This window comes from Protomyctophum bolini (assembly GCF_963924005.1).
Source record: "Protomyctophum bolini genome assembly, chromosome: 11".
NCBI classification, from domain to species: domain Eukaryota; kingdom Metazoa; phylum Chordata; class Actinopteri; order Myctophiformes; family Myctophidae; genus Protomyctophum; species Protomyctophum bolini.
The window spans coordinates 22,261,396-22,278,895 of NC_137872.1; the positions used below are offsets into that span (position 1 = coordinate 22,261,396).

Genomic DNA, 17,500 nt, shown 5'->3' on the forward strand with positions numbered 1-17,500 from the left:
CAGCTGGGATGCCAATCAGGAGAGAGTATCAGCTTTAATTGTATTGTGTTCTGTTTTGTCTGCTATTTTCTTTGTGTCACCACTTCCAATTGCACTTGTTTTTTTTTAATATATATTTTTTATCCCACGATTTTGTAACCCATTTTTCACCCCTGTGCACTTGTTAATCCTGTATCCTGTGTGAGTTCTCTCTCCTGATTGGACACATTTGGCATCCCGACCTGAAAATGTGTTTTCTTTTCACCAAAAGAGCTGGAGAGACGTGGGCCGGGTTTCCCAAAGTGATTTTAGATTGTGCATAGCTTGTTCTATTTTTACTACTTTTGTAGCAAAAAAAATTATAATAATTACGTGCATGGCTGCAGGCATAAGGTAGTGCGTAGCCTGTTTTGAGAGAGGCACTTCTTCACGCTTTTGGGAAACACCCACAACGTAAGGCAGCCTTCATACAGGAGCCTTCGTAAGGACCACACGCAAGCTCCCTGCACAGGTTCTCTTTGGGAAACGGGGCCAAGGAGACTCTGGTTACTGAACAAACACTCTATAGCAAAGATTCCTATCAGAATACAGAGCTATTTTGCACTTGACAACGCTTGACTGCCATTGACTGAGCTCTCCGTCATCTGGTGTTTTCAGTGATTACACTAGAGGGCGCTCTTCGCCAACCTATGAATGTTATATAATGTCATAATGTCCTCAACAGCACATACGTGTGTATTAATATTAGTTTGGTGTCCTCCTTTTCCCCCCATTATTCCTTTTGGTAATTGGACTGTACTAAACTGGTATAGACTGATGGTTTTCACTACAAGTCTTGACCTGAATTAAATTTATATTTATTTTATTTTAGATTTTATTATTATTATTATTATTAATAATAATAATTTTATGCCACACTACAATATAGATGTATAGGATTACCAACTACCTGAAATTCACCCAGTCGAGCATCCCATATTTCGAACTGCACTACTGTATATGAGCTGTTTAAACTGGTAAATTCTGTCAATTAAGGCTTGATTCCCATAAATTAATAGAGTGTGTCCCTTATTAGTTCCTTTAGTTTACAAATAAGGGACAATTGTTGATCTGCTATTTTCACTACTTCTTAAAGTAATTTGTGGAATTTCTATGATTATTTTATTTGATGATGTAATGTATTGAAATATTTTACATATTTTTAATATAAAGTTTGCAGAAGAAATTCAGCCCGACCTATTGTTTACGAAACAGTTTTTCCTCATAGTTTTAGTCGACAAAAGTAACACTACACTACATGTGGAAAAGAGGCCACGTCGTTGCCTCGTTGTTTGTCAAGTTCCCGGGGAACATTCAACGCTGTCGGTGAGTTTGTGCTTCCGTGAAACCATCGAGTGTTGCGTGTACCCTGACGCTTGAACTCACACTGGTCCTCACACACGCCTTTATAGGCTATCATACTATATTATTCTGCCTACACATACGTCATGTCCTAGTATGAGCTGGTTTGACCCAGCAAAATAAATAAGAATGTCTGGGTCGTGCACACTAAAGCTGCTAGAGTAGACATCAAAATGACCCCAGAAATATTTTAAAGCAGTGGTTTTCAACCTTTTTCACATCAAGGCCCATTATTGAATTGGCATTTGAGCCACGGACCACCATTTCATGATATTTAGCCTCTCAGATCCAAAACTAGCCCATGTACTGTATTGTGGTACCATTAGGAGAGATAACAGGCAAATGTTGAGCAATTTATTTTTTATCTATATTTCTGTAATTGTGTAGACTTAACAATACACAATAACAATAATTTAACTCTTTGAGAGAGTAAAATGAATCCACTAGTTAGGGAAAGTTAGTGAAATGTGTGGCAAATCTGCAAAAATAAAAAAATGCTTACCACGATCTTTCACAAAATTGTGTTCATAAAGGTGTCTACTATCACCTCTCAATTTGTTCCAGTCCAACTCCCTTGGAGCAAATCGGCTATTTTTGTTAAATTCCCATTGACAATCATTATGTCTGAGCAAATCGACATGTTACGTCATGATGAGATGATAAGAGCGCCCCTCACTTCACACGGTGTGATTTTTATCAATGTCTTTGCAGATTTGCCACACATTTCGCTAACTTTCCCTAACTCACCTAACTCCAACTCTCCATCATTTAGCTGGGGACCACCTAGAACACCATCATTTAGCTGGGGACCACCTAGAACACCATCATTTAGCTGGGGACCACCTAGAACACCATCAAGGACCACTGGTGGTCCCCGGACCACTGTTTTAAAGTATTAAGAGTAGTGTTCATGTCCTTCCTCTGGATGGGCTGCCGGTTAACATTAAAATATTAATAATAAAGTATTAATAATAAAGTATTAAGAGTAGTGTTCATGTCCTTCCTCTGGATGGGCTGCCGGTTAACATTAAAATATTAATAATAAAGTATTAATAATAAAGTATTAAGAGTAGTGTTCATGTCCTTCCTCTGGATGGGCTGCCGGTTAACATTAAAGTATTAATAATAAAGTATTAATAATAAAGTATTAAGAGTGGTGTTCATGTCCTTCCTCTGGATGGGCTGCCGGTTAACATTCATCGCTGTCGGTGGGTTTTGGGAAACGGCATCAACTCACCACACAATGAATGACAACTGTGTATGACCTCATTTCCTCTCATCCACCTTAGAGGTGATGACCTCATTTCCTCTCATCCACCTTAGAGGTGATGACATCGCATCCTCTCGTCCAGCTGCATCTGATGCAATTTGCTTTCTCTCTGCGACCCCAATATTTAACTCTGAGTTATACGAGTTACAGATCTGTAAGAGTCCATTTGGTTCCATCTGTTCCACTTCAAGCCCTCTATCAAAAACTGTGCGAATAGCAGATCTACAAGCTCATGTTCTCCCAGTGCTTTAACTCAAGTACAAATTTGACAGAGCAACTACAAGCAAGTAGTTGAGTAATATTTGAACGTAAGTATCTATGTTTTGACTAAAGCATAAACAGTAAAGTACACCCTATGAGGGCCACAATGCCTGGAAAAGATGTAGGGATCATTGAACATGCCTCAATAACTCACTCCTTATGAGATGTATCAGTCTGTCTAAGAAGTGAAAGGCTGTCTGTAAACATACTGATGGAATATATTTTAATAAAGGTCTGGGAATCAAGACTAATGTCTTGGGTTTTATTGATTCCTCTTCATTGTTATTCTTGTTATTCTTGTCGTTTCTGAATTTAAAGCCACACATTGTAATTTTGTGTGCTCCTACTGTATATAACACGTAGCGACCTTGAATCAGTTTTGAACAGCAGTGCTTAAAATTAATTGCATAGTTGTTGCACTATAATAGGTTACTGTATTTGCTAGTCTTTTTTTTGTAACCACTTCAAAGTGGTTTAAGTCTTAAACAAGAAAAAATGCTCCTTGGACAGGTCTCCGCCAGGTCAAGTAGATTATAGGCCTCCTGGTGGCGCTATAACTAGGCTAATGTGAAAAGGGTGCCATTTATTATTAGGCCTTTCACAAAAAGCAGACACTGTTCATGGTTGGATTTTATTCCAAAAATGTGCTTTGCAAAAAGCAACATGCTGGTGGCGCTATAACAGGCCAATGTGGAAAGGGAGGGGGGTTTCGGCCTAGTGGGAATGTGTGTGCAAAGTGCAAAACTTCAAACATGACTATAGAGATACTGTGTGCTGGAGGTTCTGCCCTGGCATCCATGGAGTGTGTGTGTACAGTTTGGCAGCAGTACCAGAGATTAGCTGGTCGCAGACAGACGGACGGACAGACGGACGGGGTGCAAATGGCCTGACTGAGACAACAATATACTTAGTTAACCGGGGTCCAGTGGTTCTCAAACCATGCATGGGTCGGGGCTCAAATTATTTTGTGCAGGTCTCTGTGCGGATTTGCTGTATTGTACTATAATGTGCAACATAGTTTTCTCTGTCAACAGTAAACAAACTAACATACAATCATAAGTAGCCTACATGCAGTGTATCTGCTTATTTCCGGACTTTAAATGTCCCTGCCCAGTGCACACTAAAACCTTTCCGTCCCGAAGAGCCACCATCTTTTCGATGCACCACAAGGACCTAATCCGAAAAGCGCAGACGTGTACAAGCTCCTTTATGTTTTTAATACCTACAATAATAATAAGAATAATACCAATAACAATAACAACAATAATAATACTAATAATAGTAATTATCGCACTTGTGTGAAGTGAGCAGCCAGATGACATCTTACATTGTCATTTAGTTGCTTAAACAAAAGTCCATAGCCAGTTCTGACACTATTATAGGTCCGACAGTCATTAGACCGACAATCTACCTCAAACCCTAACCTAACCATAACCGCAACCTCTCTGTATGTGTTTCTGGTAACATTATTATCCGATCATTGTATATGTCCGTGGCAAAAAAAAATATTCTGGCAAAAATATCCACCACCACAAGACAGAACTCATACAGGATAAACAGGTGAAATTGGAACACTACAGAATTGAAGCTGATACATGGGCTCTCTCTCCTGATTGGATTAACTTGAAGTGAACAAACATTGTGAAAATAGCAGATCTACAATATCACGACTTGCAGATCTGCCATTTCCCCCCAAAAAAGCCTCTTTCTTAGGTAATATTTGACAAGTTGGCCAATGTATGATAATGACCCAATGTATGGTCTTAGTTTTCTCTTTCTGTTATTTACAGGTATTAAAAAGACCTTAAATTGTCTCTTTTGAAATGTGCACAATTATGTTATGGTTTACTGGCTTACACAACCTTCAAGTTCAATACCATACCACTAGTACAGTCTGCAGTCGTCTACTGGAAGCCCCCATAAGTCCCATGTTAGACCCAGAAATGTTGGTTAGTATAAACTTTTATGATTCAAATGTCATCTATAGGCTTAGAAGACAAATATGCTGAGTGTTTCTTTTTTTGCTAAAATAATGCTTGGAATGGATTCAGCATCATGAAAACCCTCTAGTGTGACATGTCACATGCTACTTAAAGCATGATGAAATGTTGATGTTTTTGCCTTATACAGGATGTTAATGGTAAATATTATGCTAATAACTCAAATTGCTCAACGTGCAAATTTTAGCAACCAAGCTTAATCTCATTTTCTAAGCCTATAGATGACATTTGAATCATAAAAGTTTATACTAACCAACATTTCTGGGTTCATCAACATTCCAGTGGACAGGGTCATTATGTGTAATGTGTGTAAAGTGTGTACAATGACCTTAACTCTCCAATATTCGAGGTGGAAAGCCTGGTGAGGCGAGGTTACTCCAATATGCACTCTGTTGTCAGGTACAGTATGACATCTATTGGTGGATCAGTAGTACTGCATGAAGCATGTAGGCATTTATCAGACGCTCTTCATCCAGTGACTTACAATAAGCAAGGTAAACACAACATCAAATGCATAGAGACAGTGTTGTAAACCAAGAACCTATAGGTTATGTAGTAGGTTACTTGTAGTCAGCCACACACATATGTCTACACACACGTCTTGAGGCTGAAGCCTTTTGTTCCACCAGATGTTTGTGTCCTTATTGACACTCAACAGGAATTCGTCCAAAATGATTTCTGCTGCCAAGTTGGACAGAGAAGCCTCCTTGCAGGAAGTAGGCATTCTTTAAATACTCATGCTCATGCACATTGTATAATGCATTTGCATAACCCTTAACATGTAATACAAAATAAAGTTAGATTTGTCTTACCAGTCTGCTGTGACAGCTGTGTCCCATTCACCTGCTTCCTGAAAGAACTGCTCCAGCAAATAGGCCACACCCACGTATAATTTCATTGGACACAGGTTTGTTTTACTTTACTAGTAAAAAGTAGCAGTGCCATGTCCAAAAAGAGTGTTATATGAATTTTAATATGCTATCTGTGTTCCTTTTGGAATGAATGAAAATCCGCCTAGAGAGTAAAATAAAATGTCAACGTAGACATAGCACTATAGTAGGCTATGCATAGTTTCATTATTATTTTGAGGTAAAGACAGACAGTAATCACCATATAATAGCTGAAATGAATAGCCTATTTGCAGTGCATAATTTGTAAATTATTAGGTGCCATAGCCCAGCCATGAACCTGATTGTTTATTTTATTTTATATAGCCTAGTTTCATAAAACACATTCATTTTTATCCCACGATTTTGTAACCCAGTTTTCTTTTTCACCCAGTGCCAATTATCTAATGTAATCCTGGGCGCTACACTTCCTCTGCCAACCTGGGGGGGCAGCGGACTGACCTCATGCCTCCTTCTATGCATGAGGAGTCCAAGCTGCTTCTTTTCACCTGACAGAGGGGAATTTCCCTGGCCGGACGTAGCGCGTGGAAGGGACACGTTATTCCGACCAGTTCCTTTCCCCTCCATCAGGCGCCCCGGCTGGCCAGGGGGAGGTAGTTTTAGAGACCAGGATTACGGCATGTTTTTGTGAGGGTATCTACCCTAGGGGACACGGGGAGAACATGCAAACTCCACACAGAAAGGCCCTATCGCCAACCCCCACCTCGGGTATGGGCACTGATGACGCGGAGGAGGGAACACGCCGCCAGTGCCCACAGTGTCCCCAGTGGGAATAGAACCCAGGACCTTCTAGCTGTGAGGCGACAGCACTACCAACTGTGCCACCGTGCCCCCTTCATAAAACACATTTAATTTATTTATGTAACCATAGACCCAAATGTCTAAATAACAGCAGGGGCTACTGTTTCCATATTAAATAATGTAATAGAATAGTTCCCCTCAAGTTGTAAACATTGATGACTGCTTTGACATGATGGGGAAGCGGAGCCCTCCTTAGGAGTTGGAGCACCATGGCTCACAGACGGCCCTAACAGGCAGCGAATTAAAGTGATTATTATTATGTCAATTTAGGAACTTAACTCAGTTTCATTTCATCTATGGTATCTTTTCCATTACAGGTCACTAAAAAGGTACATTGAGGAGAAATGTGAAAGTAAAATTCATTTGAAAAAATGCATTGTAGCCTACTCAGTACGCTACAATGCATTTTTTCAAATTAAATTTTACTCAAATGTATAGCCTATAGCCTACTGTATACAGTAGGCCCTACTGTATAGAGTAGGCTATAGGCTATACATTTGAGGGGTAGCCTTTCTCTCCCAGATCAAAAGGTGGGGAAGGCTGCATTGTACCAGTGTGCCCTATTGGTCAGGTGAAGTGACAGTGATTTGACTGCATGCTACTTGAAGCAGAATTATAAACAAATTTTATTTTCTCTGCATAAGGTGCACTTATGCAGACTTCCACCTCAGAAATATCAACCGCCTCCGCCCCTCACTCACCCCCCACAGTGCCGCAATCCTGGTTCACTCTCTCATCACCTCCCGCCCATGGACTACTGTAATTTCCTTCTTTTTGGTCTCCCCCACAAACTTCTCCATACACTCCAACTGGTCCAGAATGCTGCTGCGTGTATCATCACCAGAACCCCTGTCATCAGTCACATCACCACTGTTTTACACCATCTCCACTGGCTCCCAATCAAATACCGTATAGACTACAAGATCCTCCTCCATACATTCAAGCCTACAATCTATAACCTCGCCCCCCATACCTGACCTTGTCCACGTCAACATTCCCACCCGGCCTCTTAGGTGTGTATATAAAGGAATGGAGCACAATAATGTAATGAATAAGTAGATGTCAGTGGGTAGGCCTACTGCCGTTCGTCGCCGATCACCAGAGCATTAAGGAGCTATTTACTCATGTGTTGAGTTATGTTGAACATAAAAAACAATCAATTACCCATGGCAGTTTCTTTAATATCAAATCTACCAGAAACAAATTGAATATGAAAAATACAATAAAAGGCAGGAAAAGCTAAAAGCAATCATAATCAGTTGATCGTTTAAAACAGAAACCCTAACCCTGAAAACCCCTAGCCTAGAATGTTCAGTCAACTTGAACAAAAGGGTGCTTCAGAAGGTCTTCTGCAGTCGGCCTCCACTTCTCCTCCACAAACACCTGCCGCAGGAAGTCCCTGCAGTCCTCAGACACCTCCTCGGGAAGCTTTGGATTTGTGGGCTCCGTGGCAATCTTAAATGCGGCTTGAATACAGTCAAGTTCACCCCACGGAGGTTTCTGGGTCAGCATTTCCACAACAGTGCAGCCAACACTCCTGGCAGACATAACATGCATTATTAAGAGTTATTACAAAAGTGTAACTAAAAGCACTCTCCTCGGCCAAGTTGCCTATAGCCAGGTCTGTGCCAGTGGTGAGGTTTAGCCATCAGGACACAAGGAAGATGCATAGATGTAAAAAATCACACCTGTGGTGGTACGGAGCCCCTAAGGGGACATTGTAAAGTAGGTTTTATTTTCAGGTGAAGATTATTTCTTTCGGGAGAAGATTGCCTGGGGTGACCAGGGGGCTGATGTCACGTGATGTCACGATGACCTTTGGGCTTGCCTGGGGTGACCAGGGGGCTGATGTCACGTGATGTCACGATGACCTGGGGGCTTGCCTGGGGTGACCAGGGGGCTGATGTCACGTGACGTCACGATGACCTGGGGGCTTGCCTGGGCCCTGTGGTGAGCGACGGGGAGCTGAGTTAGGTGACGTCACAGAGTGACGGGGATTGTGAGTCAGGTGTCAAAAACGCAAGGTTTCATAGTAAACTTAGTAAATAATCTTGATCACATGATTCAAGAGATAGTTATTGTTCAATTACCGATTACAGAGGTTTTTAACAAAACACTGAGTAGTGTCAAAAAGCGTATTTTGACAAACAAAATGGTTTAAATTGGGTGTGGCCTATATGGGGAGTGCACCCTAAGGTTCAAAATCGGCCTCTTATAGTACTACCATGTGACCGATATATGAACCATTTGGCTGGAGGTTCTTCCTTGGCCTACTCTACTGGGAGTGTGTGTGCAAAGTTGCACGCAGATTGCTGCGGCTGTGCAATTAGCTGTTCACAGACAGATCCACAGACTCACAGCCTAGCCAGACTCTCAGAATCACAGGGAAAACATCATTCCCATCCCTGGCCATTCCAGATGTTATTGATTGTGGTTGTATCATCACCAAAGACGTACGTTCAAATTAGTGTTGTTTCCACATGCTTACCAGATGTCAGCTTTTCGTCCATAGGGCTCAGACTTGATGACCTCTGGGCTCATGTAGTAGGAGGTGCCAGCTTTAGTTTCGAATCCCGTTACAGAGTTGGAGATGTCCTCTATACGTTTGCTGGATCCAAAGTCTCCCAGCTTCACATTCCCAGCAGCGTCTTTCAGGACATTAGCACCTGAAGGACAGGAATACAAGATACATTCCCCGCCAGCATTAATTATTTAATTATTATTATATTTTTTGGTCAGGTTATTTATTTATCATCTACTCGTGACTTCAGTATTTATATTTAATATTATTATTTTATCAGACATGCTCCCTTCTTGTACAAACCCAATTCAAACTCCATTTTAACCATGATAGATTAATCGAACATCCGTCACCCGTCCTTGGTTCTGGTGACTGATATTGTCCTTTATTTCATTTTATTTTATTGTGTCAAAAAATGTGTTTGTTATGTGTTGTGTTGTTAGGACATTTACGAGAGCAGGTGTGTCCCAACAGAGTTAGCCTTCGCAGTTATTTTGTTTTTTTACTAGAAGGCAAAAACCCCAGTTGATTTATTTTCTGTCTAAATGTGTAAAAAGCCACAGTAGCAACCCGGAATACCAGGCTACACATACACTTCGATTAAATGTCAGAGCTTAATTTGCATGAAAATATTAAATATGTATTCCTGTGTAAATTAAGTCGAAAATCTGACCCAGTCATCCGGTAATTATGTGGCTAATACTAATGTAATATGATTGCACTTGTGTGTGTGCTGCACACTGGCCATTTTGGAGTTACTTTTGATGTCTCTGTGAGAGATCTTGTTGCTATGCAGATAGGAGACCCCTTGAAGGATTTGTCTGGTATATTTCCTCGTCTCCTTCTCTGTCAGAGCGTGGACCTTTATTTGGCCCAATATAGAACCCTGGAGAGAAAGATAGAAAGACAGACAAAGGCAGAGAAAGAGAGTCAGATATAAGCAAGATACATGATTTATTAATGTTGTTAATGTTATTAATGTTGGGTGACAGCTCTATCTATTGTAGAGTGTTATGGCAGTATTGGACAATACCATTTCATGATTGTATGTATTCCATTTTCATGATTCTGAACCCATGCCAAGCATTCGTTTTGCACGAAAAACACTCCTTGGGCTAATTTTAGGTACCTATCTACCTAAAATATGTATGTAATAAATAAACACAGTGCCCTGCCCATTACACACCCCAGGCATAAACTCAACAAAAATGATGAGTTTATTTTGGACCCGCTCACATCCGTAGTACTGGACAATTCTGTCATGACGCATCTTCTTATAGATATCTAACTCACGTTCCAGAGCAATCACCATCTACAGAGAGAGAGAGAGAGAGAGAGAGAGAGAGAGAGACACACAGACACAGACAGATCGACAGACAGACAGACAGACATAAGAGAGAGGTTCAAGTTAGATATTTGGAAAGGCAGAGTGAAGTATATTTTTGAGGGGCGCTAGCCCCTCCTGGTTTAATAAACACCATTGACAATGAAGGGAAAATGTACGTCATAATGTGCCTCATTACGTCAAATTGTCTCTTTATTGTTAATGGTGTTTAATGTTTGTGTTTGCACCGTTTGTTTCACATTTTAGCTTACCTTTTCCTAAATTATAGACAACCTTTAAAAAAAACTACACTATTTGTAACCAGGTACAGTATTTATTGCAATCAGATGTAGGTGTTCTCTGGAAAGTCTCTCACCTTGGAGGTTTGTTCACTTGTAAGATCAATGGGCAACTGTTTGCCAGCCATCTCTCGGCCTGTGTTGTCATAGCAGAGGTAGACCTCTCCGAACGCCCCTTTCCCCAGAAGCTTTCCCTGTCGCCAGTTCTCTAGCACCTGTGGAACTGTGGAAACACCAGACAGGTGAGCATACTAAATGTGGGGCACATTAACTTTGAGTCCAGTTAACTTTGAAACATTTTGTGTCTTAAGGTCTGTGTTGTGTTGCAAGGTGCATTTCATAACTGAGAAACATAAAATCAAAACATTTCATACTGTCAATGAATTATGCACAATATGCAGTCAAACAAAGTAGACATTACCCCCCCCCCCCCACTTTACCTGGCAGTGCCTTGAGTTGTGGATACGTGTCAAGAATCTCAGGTTTCTTTAGAAGTTCAAGAAACTGAGATGAAGTTTCCTCTCCTCTAGTAATAATTGCATCAATAAGTGTAATACAAGCAACTTCTTTCTGTTGTATATCCATCAGTTTTCTATAAAGTCTTTTATCAATAATTCCATCCGATTGTGCATGCTGTACAATGTGGAGATCTGAGCTGAGCCACTCGATAAGTTTGATCTTGTTGGCGACCAATATCTCCATAGACGAGCCCTATAGAAATGAGTAGCAAACAGTATATATTATTATTTTTCTCCCAATATGCAACAATTGTAACAATGACACTATTGTCATTGTTGCTATTTGCCAGTAAACTTACCTTTACAGTATCTACATCAGGGGTTTTCATTTTTTCATTTTTCGATTTTGGCGGCCATCGGGTCCCCGAATTATTTTGGTAATTTTTCATGGCTGGAAACCAGGCGGTCTTCTCTGGATGAGGCACATCTGACCATCAAATAAGACATTTAATGGAATGGGGAGATACTTGAAAGTGCCACTTACAAATTTTCAACGTTGAAGTTTCACACATATTTATAAAAATTGGTTGACTTAAAGCTAACAAGACTTTAGCCATTTAGAATTTATAGTGGCGTTTTTTGTGCATTTCAATTTTCAAGCTATTCTCACAGATTGTACTTGAAATAACTCATCCTAGGAGGATTGGCAGATCCGCCTCACACTCGCTCACTGTACGCAAAAGACCTTAACGATGAAATCAAAAGCAAAAAATAGTATGACGCGTTAAACTTCAATGCCAAACAGGAAGTGAATCTAGCCGATCTACAAGGTACAGACTTGTGAGTCCTTGTCCTTCATTGGAGCTACTTAGCCCGCCCTATTCTAGGGTCTAACTGGACTCGGTTGAAAATCCTTGTCCTTCATTAAAGTGACTTAGCTCTGCTCCCTGTTCTGATTGGTCAATATTTGCCCCCAGAGTTGCAAGGGAGTGCCAGGCGCTCCAACAAGTGGCCGAGTGTGTTTGTATGTCTTTTGAATCTGCTGTGAAGAAGGCTGCTTGCCGAAACGCGTCAGCATTCTCAAATAAACATGAGAAATCTGAGCCAGTCTTGCATCTTTTATTTTGCCGCTTTTTCCACTTAGTTATAATAGTTTTTGAGTAACAGCTGCAGCAGCGGCAGCCAATTGCACCACAAAGATGCAATCATTATTAATATAACACAAAACACACAACATCCTCGAGGGAAACAACCACCCCCCGGCCACCGGGATAAAACACATCTTCGAGGCTGGGGCGGCCACTAACAGACCCAGTCAACCCGTCAGCCTCCCGTTGCCCTCGCTATCGTTATCGTTTTTTTGCCGCCCATCACGCCCCTTCCCGTCCCACATGTACTGTAACTTCACTTACCCGATTCTGATTCGTTTGTAAACCTCCCTACTAGATCATTCCTGGGTATCTTCTTCAGAACATTCACCATGATCCGAGTTGTCTCAGTGGGGTACGTCTCCATGATCAAATCCACAGTGCGTGTCCTTGTAGCATTCTCCAGGAGGCTCTTTGGGATTAGCTCGAGACCTTCGAGGTTAGCACCTTGCTGCAGATGCCACTTGAACAACTCAAACTCCTTGCTTCCCAAGTCATTCAGATACGTCAAGATATGGGACATGGTTTATTCCTGGCACAAACAGACAATGTTAAAGCTATACTGTGTAACTTTTTCAATAAAATAAAGTTCAATTTGATATAATTATTGACTGGCAAAGGTTTCACAACACCAACTCTATCAATGTCACTGCCTAAAGCTTTTTCTAAGGCGTGTCACTTTAGCTCGAAAGTCGCAGCACCTCTGCGTTTGCAGTGACCCTGCCTGTTTCAATGTGTGGTGCGACCGGAGCATCTGTCTGTCTGTCTGCCATTCATTCAGACAGACAGACAGACTTGCACTTCCTATGTCAGATTTTCCAATGGGTTTCCCCAGGCTTTTCTTTTTGAGCCGAATGCAAACGTAAATAAAACCCTGGGTACCGAGGCTAGTCAGTCGAGTACATCCATCCATCCATGCCTCTGTGGTGGGTGGAATCAGTTACACGCATTTGAAGTTTTGCTCATTTCTTTTTTTTATATATATTTTTATCCCACGATTTTGTAACCCATTTTTCACCCCTGTGTCAATCATCTACACACCCTCCACCAACCTAGTCCCCATATATGGGGGACAAGGGGAGAGCAACGGAGTTGAACTCATGCTTCCTTCATGCCCGTCCAAGTTGCTCCTTTACACCTGACAGGGGGGAGTTTCCCTGGTTGGACGTAGCACGTGGAAGGAACACGTTATTCCAACCAATTCCTTTCCCCTCCATCAGGCGCCCTGGCTGGCCAGGGGGAGGCAGTTTAGTGACCAGGATTACTGCATGTTTTTTGTGAGGATACCTACCCTAGGGGACACGGGGAGAACATGCAAACTCCACACAGAAAGGCCCTTTTGCCAACCCCGCCTTCGGCTATGGGCACGGAGGAGGAAACACGGCGCCAGCACCCACAGCGTCCCGAGCGGGAATCGAACCCAGGACCTTCTACCAACTGTGCCACCCGTTTTGCTCATTTCTATTTTCAAGTTATGGCGTTAATCGCTTTTTGGCCCGAAACCGACATCTAAATGGCACTGAAAAGAGAAATAGCATCGACTAAATGAGCAGGCATACGGTGCAATTCACACAATGCAGAGGCAAAATAACGTTGAAAATCATGCACAAACTATTTTCTGTGTCATGTGTACAATTTGACTCCAGTTTCATTTTTGTCAGCTCATTTCCCTGACATCCGTTATTTATCCTGTGTGTAATATACACACGGCCACTCTGGCAACATGCCTAGCTGCTGTAACTGTGTAAACACACATGGCCATTATCTTAGTAGCAAAGAACCTTCATCCACAATAAGTTGATAATTTACCTTCATGCAGGAGAAGTTGAAAGAAAAACAGATGTTTCACCAGCGTGTCTGAATTCAGCTGAGGGTCCACTAACTTCCTCACACTGATATATCACATAGATGAACATGTGTGACGTCAATCTGAACTAAAGCGAAAGTAAGTGTCAAGTTACATTTGCTTGTTGTGACATTCCTCTTCTCGTAGTACAGTATGGTTCACATTCTTCACCATATACAGTATACTGCAATAGTCATGGATTTTCCACATGTGTAAAATGGGTACTGTACATGTATGTAATGAATGCCAATCAATGATTTTTGCCAAATATTGAAGTGGGGGGTGGCTCAGCTTGTGTCACATGTAAGGGGCGGGGGTTGCATGGAGGAAGTAGCTACTCTACTGCAGATGTTATGGTTGCATGTTGCTTGGGTGCAGCCCACTTATTAGTTAGAGTAGAATCTGGGAAAGGTCTTCAGTCTACCTGAATGAATGTTTTCATTTTCATTTTTCTTTGAGAGTAATATTTGCCAGATGTTTTATCTTGTGACTAAATTTAAGTCTCATGCACATAATATAATTATAATTAAATTATTAAAAATTATATATAATGTGGGATAGTGAAAGTAGCCAAGCGTGATCTTACAGTGCATGGCATCTGTCTTGTAGATTGGCTTTTTTAAATATTATATTCTTGAAAAAGGTATGTTTTCTATGGCCGCCCATAAGTCAGACATCCCTTTTAGTCAGACCTGCGTGGCCGGTTACAACTAATCTGAGCTGCGGGTTAAAAATCACTCATGGCTTCCTGTGAGGTTAGGGTTAGGTTAGTGTCAGTGAATAACGTACGGGAGGTCGCACCAATGACATTTTACCCACAACCATACCGTGCTCCGTCGTTTGCTATGCCCCATTTACTTCCTATCTACCTCATTGTTGACCAGGAAATGTGTAACAAGGTCTCTCTCTCTCTCTCTCTCTCTCTCTCTTGTCCATACGAAAATAGGTGATCTACAAGCTCAGAACATGTCACATCAGAACCAAATTCTGAGCTTGTATATTGGCAATTTCCACCTCATCTTACACTGGAATATGGTCATGGCAATTTCCCTGCCCCTTAGAGTTAAATTGTAACAGGAAGTGAAAGACTCTTTCACTTCCACATACTACAGTCAACAATTTATTGGTGTGTAAAACCAAGAGGAATTTAACAGAAAGAGAAGATTATGCAATATCCAAACAGGTTAGTAAAAATATCAAAATATATCACTTACACTATACCTTTACAACTAAATGAGTGATTTCTAAGACAGTTATACACGATTTACAATGTGTGTGTGTGTGTGTGTGTGTGTGTGTGTGTGTGTGTGTGTGTGTGTGTGTGTGTGTGTGTGTGTGTGTGCATGCGCAGGTGCGTGTGTGAATTTGAGTGTGCGTGCATGCACGCATGTGTGTGCTAGCTTCATGTCCAATTTCACTTCATTTCCTGCCTTTCAGCCAATCGGATTCTTCTTCAGAAAGAGTGGGTGGGACCAGTCGGCCAGCCGGCTCCACATATCCGGTTGTGATTGGCCGGCTGCATGAGACCCTCGCTGCTGATTGGTCCATGGAGTATGTTGCAGGGAGAGTGGGAGGGGCTTACATCATTGCATCCAATATTCCATAGACAAGGATACTGACTGAACACACACACACACACACACACACACACACACACACACACACAGTCACATTCTGTATTATTTATGTTTGATACAGCAAAATTGTAAAAAAAAAAAAAAAAAAAAAAAAAAGCTATATATTATGTATGCTGAGTCGGGTATGAGTAATACAGCTATGATTATGAAGCGATGCCCAGGATCAAACCCATGACCGCTGGTCGAAAGGCCAGTGCTCTACCGAGACACTGAGAAACAAGAAAAAGTGCCCCTCGGGGCACAGGTCTCCACCAGGGCAGGTCAGGTTGTGGCCTCCTGGTGGCGCTATAATAGGTCAATGTGAAAAGGGTGCCATTTCTTCTTACGCCTTGGATGGCAATTGGATGATTTGAGGCATTTTGTTCCAAAAATGTGTTTTGCAAAAATCCACCTGTTGGTGGCGCTATAACAATCCTGCAAACTTTAAAAGCCAATGTTAGCCAATTAGGATGGAATATGAAATATCGGACAGATCCGTCTTGAACACATGACTATAGAGATAGTGTGTAACGTTTTGCGGGATTTTTTGGTCAGAATCTGGAGGAGTAATATAAAACAATGTGTTTTTCAAAACAGGCCGTTCTTGAACATTTGGGGCAGAGGTTCATCGTTGGCATCCAGGGAGGGTGTGTGCAAAATGTGGCATCGACCAGGTTAACGGTGCCGGAGATAGTAACAGACGGACGGACGGATGGACAGACACACACACGGACAGACGGACACACAGACGGAGTGCAAAACGTACTCTCTCCCGATGCCTTCGGCCTGGTGGAGACAATTATGAGAAAAGCTAGTCCCACTGAAGGCCAGGTTAGCACTTCATTAGCTCTGTGACACAGTCTGTGTGCATGGGAACATGTTTAACCAGACACAGAGAATGGATATCAAACACAGACAATATGTAAGAGTAGCTACTAGTGATGGACACACATTAGCAACATCCATTCACTGATGGATGCATTTATATTGATCACTGATTAGATCAGTACTGTTACTGTAGTAGTACTGTTACTGGTATTGCGACTGATACTATTTGTCCTGATCTTACCTGGGGGTGTGTGGAGAAGGAGGCGAGCAGGGCGACCAACCCTCTGATGCGACCTCTGACAGACACAGACAGACAGACAGACAGACAGACAGAAAGACATGGGACTAAAATAGGATGTATTTGTATTATGAGATGTGTGGCATTGTAACATCATGTGTATCGTAATGCAGGGCCGTAATTCAGTTCAAGACCCAAGAGAGACATTTACTGTCTCCCTGGGGCCTAAACCGCTGCTAGATTTGTATAGTTTTCCAGTTCCAATTGTATCTGCTAATTTATTTGTTCCATCACTTCCGATTTCACTTGTTTATCCTGTATCCTGTTTGAGTTTTCTCTCCTGATTGGATAACATTGGTATGCCAAACTGAACATAATTGTATTAGTTTATTAACGAGCTGGAGAGACGGGGAGACTAAACCAGGGGTCCTTAACCCATTATGACTTGAGGCCAATTTACAAATGCCTCTTAAACCAGTATGATTTAATAGCAGATGTACAAGCTTGCAGCAAAGCACAAATCTGCTATTTTTGATTAGCCAACCAATCTAAAATAACACAGATGTGTTTGATGTCAGACATAGATCAGGCCGGTAACAACC

At 41.6% G+C, this 17,500-nt stretch overlaps 3 protein-coding genes across 6 annotated transcripts in view; all 3 read right to left on the bottom strand.

Annotated features, from left to right (window-relative positions):
- yipf2 (Yip1 domain family, member 2) overlaps positions 1 to 5,744 on the bottom strand; it is a 35,289-nt gene extending 29,545 nt beyond the window's left edge. The window contains exon 1 of the mRNA XM_080777089.1: positions 5,724 to 5,744. The gene's annotated coding sequence lies outside the window, so the exon portion shown is untranslated. The remainder of the gene's footprint in view (positions 1 to 5,723) is intronic.
- Positions 5,745 to 7,819: 2,075 nt separating this feature from the next.
- Positions 7,820 to 14,276, bottom strand: LOC308324675 (mitogen-activated protein kinase kinase kinase 3-like). 4 transcript variants are annotated; one of them, XM_080776884.1, is made up of 9 exons: positions 14,180 to 14,276; positions 12,635 to 12,902; positions 11,582 to 11,709; positions 11,205 to 11,475; positions 10,842 to 10,987; positions 10,346 to 10,453; positions 9,901 to 10,027; positions 9,109 to 9,286; positions 7,820 to 8,157 (listed from the first exon to the last, which is right to left on the bottom strand). In XM_080776884.1, exons 2-9 carry the CDS (start codon positions 12,891 to 12,893, stop codon positions 7,932 to 7,934), a joined length of 1,443 nt encoding a protein of 480 aa, XP_080633010.1. In that variant the 5' UTR covers positions 12,894 to 12,902; positions 14,180 to 14,276; the 3' UTR covers positions 7,820 to 7,931. The 4 variants fall into 4 exon arrangements, with proteins under 4 accessions (XP_080633010.1, XP_080633008.1, XP_080633011.1 ...); XM_080776882.1 differs by having other exon boundaries at positions 10,328 to 10,453; XM_080776885.1 differs by lacking the exon at positions 9,901 to 10,027 and having other exon boundaries at positions 10,378 to 10,453.
- Positions 14,277 to 15,468: 1,192 nt separating this feature from the next.
- Positions 15,469 to 17,500, bottom strand: part of LOC308324359 (T-box transcription factor TBX19-like) — a gene marked incomplete at its 5' end in the record, with an annotated part of 18,794 nt that continues 16,762 nt past the window's right edge. The window contains 2 exons of the mRNA XM_080776401.1: positions 15,469 to 15,835; positions 16,902 to 16,956. Of these exons, the coding sequence (XP_080632527.1) occupies positions 15,670 to 15,835; positions 16,902 to 16,956 (221 nt within the window). The 3' untranslated portion in view covers positions 15,469 to 15,669. The remainder of the gene's footprint in view (positions 15,836 to 16,901; positions 16,957 to 17,500) is intronic.

Coding starts and splice junctions, on each gene's coding strand:
- LOC308324675 (XM_080776882.1), bottom strand. CDS start 12,893: ATGTCCCATATCTTGACGTATCTGAATGACTTGGGAAGCAAGGAGTTT. Junction 11,710..12,634: donor TACAAACGAATCAGAATCGG/GTAAGTGAAGTT, acceptor TTTGATGGTCAG/ATGTGCCTCATCCAGAGAAG. Junction 10,454..10,841: donor CAAGTGAACAAACCTCCAAG/GTGAGAGACTTT, acceptor CTCTCTCTGTAG/ATGGTGATTGCTCTGGAACG.